The sequence below is a fragment of the Montipora foliosa genome, chromosome 13, assembly GCF_036669935.1.
Source record: "Montipora foliosa isolate CH-2021 chromosome 13, ASM3666993v2, whole genome shotgun sequence".
Classification (NCBI taxonomy): Eukaryota; Metazoa; Cnidaria; class Anthozoa; order Scleractinia; family Acroporidae; genus Montipora; species Montipora foliosa.
This window is the reverse complement of record NC_090881.1, coordinates 30,205,667-30,210,666: the sequence shown is the minus strand read 5'-3', so window position 1 is coordinate 30,210,666 and position 5,000 is coordinate 30,205,667. Positions and strand designations below refer to the sequence as shown.

Genomic DNA, 5,000 nt, shown 5'->3' with positions numbered 1-5,000 from the left:
ATGCAGTGAATAAAGAAGCACAAAGGAAATTGATAAAGGTCACAAGGAACTTTTATTTTGTTCGAATACGAAATTCATTCCCCATGGATGGTTCTTTGCATCAAAATTTGTACACTTTCTAACAAAGCAAGGGTTGAAATGACCAAGTTTGAATGGAAATATCTTGACGTAAATTTAAACTAATTGGCATGGGATCAACGTGATTTTCAAACAAAAAGCAGCCAAGTTTAATGTAAGATAGGCCACCTCTAGTCTCACTGGCATTCTGGGATACGTCATCGTGCACAAAACCATTAAAATGTCTTTCTCGTTCTTTCGCAGAAACAAGTGACCATGTTGCAGTCAGCGTATGATTCTACCCTCAACACACCATCGTACTCGGCTTCCTCGGGCGTAGCTGATCATAGCAAGCCTTTGTTTGAATCTACACCTCTTACTTCAAAGCAGACGCCTTTGTCAAGGATTTCAAAACCCGTTGTGCTACCCAGCATCAAAGGACCGCTAAAAATTGATACCCCTTTCTTCGCCGGGTTAAGCAGTAGCAACAGCCCTGAGAAGCGAATAGAAGAACTTGGGGAACCTGCCACATCTCCCACTTCCCATGGAAGGGTGAGGCATGACTCATCGACTTCATATACTGAGGATATTCATTTTGAACCCCTTATACCCCTCCCTGAAGAGATCGAGGTTCATACCGGCGAGGAGGAAGAAGAGGAACTGTTTAACAGCAGAGCCAAATTATATCGTTACGACAAGGACGTTGCAGCATGGAAGGATCGTGGAATTGGAACAATGAAGATTCTGCACAGTAAAGACAAAGGTCGTAGTCGGGTCTTGATGAGACGTGAAGTTGTTCACAAGATTTGTGCTAATCACATCATAACCAATGACATGAAGTTAGAGGAAAAGAAAGGCACAACGAACACTTTGATTTGGAGCACTCTTGCTGATTACTCAGAAGAAGTTGTCAGGCCGGAGCAATTAGCGGTTAAGTTTAAAACTCAAGATGAAGTCCTGTTGTTTAAGAAAGCATTTGAGGAATGTCAACAGCAAATTACAAAAGGCCCAAAGTTACGAGGAAGCATAGAAGACGCAAGAAAAAGAGGCAATGATCTTTTGGCTAAGTTTGCTCCGAAGCCCGGAACGTGGTCCTGTGCTGTTTGTTTGATTAACAATGAAGAACATTCAACCCTATGCATTGCTTGCGGAGCAGCGAAGCTTCCTGCAAAAACAGAATTTAACACTGGCACACATGAGGACGTTTTAACTAGGAGTGCACCACTTGCAGTATCCTCTTCGTCTGGAAGTCCTTTTGTCTTTAAAATTGGTGATTCAGCGTCCGGCCGTACTTCTCCATTTGAATTTAATCAGACGACCAATTCCTCCTCGTCGCCATTTGCTTTCCGAGCGCCATCTTCAGGAGCCAGTGGCAGGATATCACCCCTGTTTAGCATGTCCTCTCCTCAGGGATTCCTGAATTCAGAACATCCCAGTTCTGGGCCTTTCGTTCTGGCATCCTTTGGAGTCCCTGCTGTGAGCAGTGTGTCAAGTCAGTCTCCATTCACGTTTAGTAACGCAGTTTCCACACAATCCTCTCCTTTCTTCCCACCAGTGATTGATCAAGCTGCACATGTTTCATCTGGTACGACATCCGTGTTTGGTGGCGGATCCCCAGAGCAGGCAGGCCCCGCTCTGTCGTTTGGTTCCTTTGGTACTGGCACGTCACCAAGATTCGATCTTAATGTCTCGAGCCATTCGACGAGTGGAACACAAACGGATCCTTTGAAATGCGATAAGTGTGACGGTGATCAGTTCTCGCCAAGAAAGTCCACTCAGAATCAGCTGGAGTCTGCAGGATCATTTGGTATGCCTGATGAAAACCAAGAAATTACCCAGCAACGACTCTTTTGGCAACAGCCCTCTTCTTTCCAGTTTGGAAAACCGGAGTCATTTCCCACTCTTGGTGGTTCATCAAGTGCAGATATCAGTAATTACTGGCAACAAGTGACATCACCTCTCTTTCAACCACCAACGTCAGAAAGGGCAGCTGCTACAAATACATCACATTGGTTCTTGTCTCCCCAACAGGTGGGATATACTCTGAATACTAATACGGATCCCTCAAGCAGCCAGTGTCATCATCTCCAGAGCACTGTCAAGCATCAGCAAGATGCAAAGAACCAGAAGTCACAATCAGGAGGTTACGACTTCTCGCCTTATATTTTGGATGAACCTTCTGAGGACGTTACTTTTCACACCGACGGGAAACCATTGCCAAGTGCAGCTATTGAAGAGCAAGACACTGATGATGAAGGGTCCGAAGAAACCACTGATGAGAGATCAAAGTCATTAACAGAGACAGATGGCGATGGCGATGATGATGATGATGATGATGATGATGATGATGGTGATGATGAGGACGAGCGGGAGGAACAGGATGATGAGAAGGAGAAAGAAGAGGATGATCATAAGACAAGACCTGAACCTGAACTCAGAAGATTATTCTTGGTTGCTAAAAGTCCTTTAAAGGGAACCAAGAAGCAAGACGAAGACTGTATTATTGTCTATGAAGTTCGTGCTTCCATGGCAGATCGACAGAAAGCTGCGCATCTTCTCCTCCCGCCAAACTTTTTCAATTATACTAAGCGGGAACCTTTCCCTGGGTGCATCGGTTGTGGTGGGGTATCACAACAAACTCGAGATGCTGAGCCAAAAGAGAGCGAAGAAAGTAAGGAATTCTCTCCAGCACCTGATACAACAGAGGTCGTGGCAGAACCAAGTCAAAGCGCATCTACTAGTCATGTATTTGGACAGGTAGCCAGCTTTGGCCAGCTCACATTTTCATCCTTCGTACAAAACGGTGTTGCTTTCGCCCATCCTAAAACGAGCGATGTTTCTAGGCCATTCCAAGGAGCAGGAACTCAGCTGTTTGCTGAACCTACTCAAAGCGCTGAAGGACAAAATGATGATGGCCTGCATTTTGAGCCAGTGATTCCTCTGCCAGACGAAATCGAGGTTGTCACTGGTGAAGAAGGTCTTGAAGTTTTGTTTTCTGAACGAGCGAAACTGTACCGGTTTGATGTTGACTCGGTGCAGTGGAAAGAAAGAGGCACTGGAGAGATGAAGCTTCTTCGACATCCAACGTCTGGTCGGGGACGAGTTCTTATGAGGCGGGAGCAGATCAAGAAGTTATGTGCGAACCACAATATCGCTGCTGCAATGGAACTGAAGCCTAATGTAGGGTCTGATCGCTCTTGGGTGTGGTTTACTTCAGCAGACTATGCCGAGGGAGAACCGAAGCCAGAAAAGCTTGCCGTTAAATTTAAGACAGCAGAAACTGCCAGAAAATTCAAAGAAGTGTTTGATGACCTAAAAGAGTCTTCCCCTTCAGAGCCCATGACCGAGACAACTGAAGCTGAAGACCAAAAGGATATTGGGTGCAAACTTTACAATCAGTTTTTTTCAAAATTTGTTGTTGACCCTGGCGCTTGTTACATTGAAAACAAGGCCGAAGATTCATCTTGCGTAGCGTGCGAAACCTCAAAACCAGGTTTTGAAAGTGTTGCACCTCAACTACAAGCTGCGGGGGAAACTACTTTAAAACCTTCTCTTGTGGAATCTATAGAACCAGTCACATTCCAAGACTCCAACAAGGCATCACCAGCTTCAAGTGGCTTTGTTTTCCAGCCCTTTGGTATAAAGGAACTCTCCAGTAGTACTCAGCTTTTTACCATTGGTCGAGTAGACCGAAGTGAAGACACAGTAGATGATGACATTGGGATATCCCCTCGAAAGACCACTTCACCAAGTAAACAGGGAATGACTCCACCACAAAAAGTTACAACTCCACCTCAAAATACTCCCATGATTGGTCCATTCGGAATAGGCACCCTTCCAAACTTTACATTCAGTCTGGTAGCCTCCCCTGGGTCCCTTGTTCATGAAGGTAAATCGCCAACTTCACATTCTTCACCTGCGTCTCCTGAGAGTCCTGGTCGTAGAGATGATGATGGACCACATTTTGAGCCACTTATACCACTCCCTGAGAAAGTTGAATGTCGCACGGGTGAGGAGGGTGAGGAGGTGTTGTTTTGTGAACGTTGCAAACTGTTTAGATACGATGGTGAAGCTTCAGAATGGAAAGAACGAGGCATCGGTGACATCAAGATTCTTCGCAATACAAGTTCAGGAAAATGCCGCGTTTTGATGAGACGAGAACAGATATTTAAGCTTTGTGCAAATCACATGATTTCCGCTGATGTCGAACTTAAACCATTTCCAAACTCTGATAAAGCGTGGTTATGGACGACATTTGCTGATTTCTCTGACGACATAGCTACAGCAGAGACTCTTGCGGCGAGGTTTAAAACGAGTGAGATTGCTTCTCAGTTTAAGGAAACATTTTATGAGGCCTCCAACTTTGTTGCCTTCACTGCTGATGAGACGGAGTCTTCAACAGAGTCAGGGCAACAGCTCTCTGATCAAGCAATTGATCAAGAAATTGTGAATAAAATTGAAAAGGACGTCACTATTGTATTCGAAAAGCATGTGTCCGAAGATCAAAAGGAAAGGGCAAAGAGGCTAGTGTTACCAAGCAACTTTTTTGGATATGAGCAAACGTCTGAAACATACCGTGACGAACAAGAAGAAGCCACAAGGTGTGTATGTTCTCTATTCCGTTATTTTCGGCGTGAGAATTTGGGAGCCTATAATGAAGAGAAAGCTAATAAGGGCTCTAAGATCCTGGAGAAAATAAATTTCGTGATTGTTAACTTGAGCAGGTAGGGGGCTTCCCAACCTCTCAAGGGCAGTAGCCGTGTTTTGGAAATTACGCAGCGTGTTTTTTTCAGATCTTTGAACATTTGATTAAAGAATGTCTTACGGCGAGTTTCAATCGAGTGTCGTAAAACCAAAACCAAAGTAATTACTTTGGCAAATCAAAAAGGACGGAGACAAACCAGTAAACCAATCAAAACTCGAAGAAATTACACGTAGCCGAC

At 44.6% G+C, this 5,000-nt stretch overlaps 1 protein-coding gene across 1 annotated transcript in view; it reads left to right on the top strand.

Moving 5' to 3' along the window:
• LOC137982017 (E3 SUMO-protein ligase RanBP2-like) overlaps positions 1-5,000 on the top strand; it is a 38,128-nt gene that overhangs the window by 26,153 nt on the left and 6,975 nt on the right. Inside the window, exon 29 of the mRNA XM_068829031.1 lies at positions 322-4,658. Within this exon, the coding sequence (XP_068685132.1) occupies positions 322-4,658 (4,337 nt within the window). The remainder of the gene's footprint in view (positions 1-321; positions 4,659-5,000) is intronic.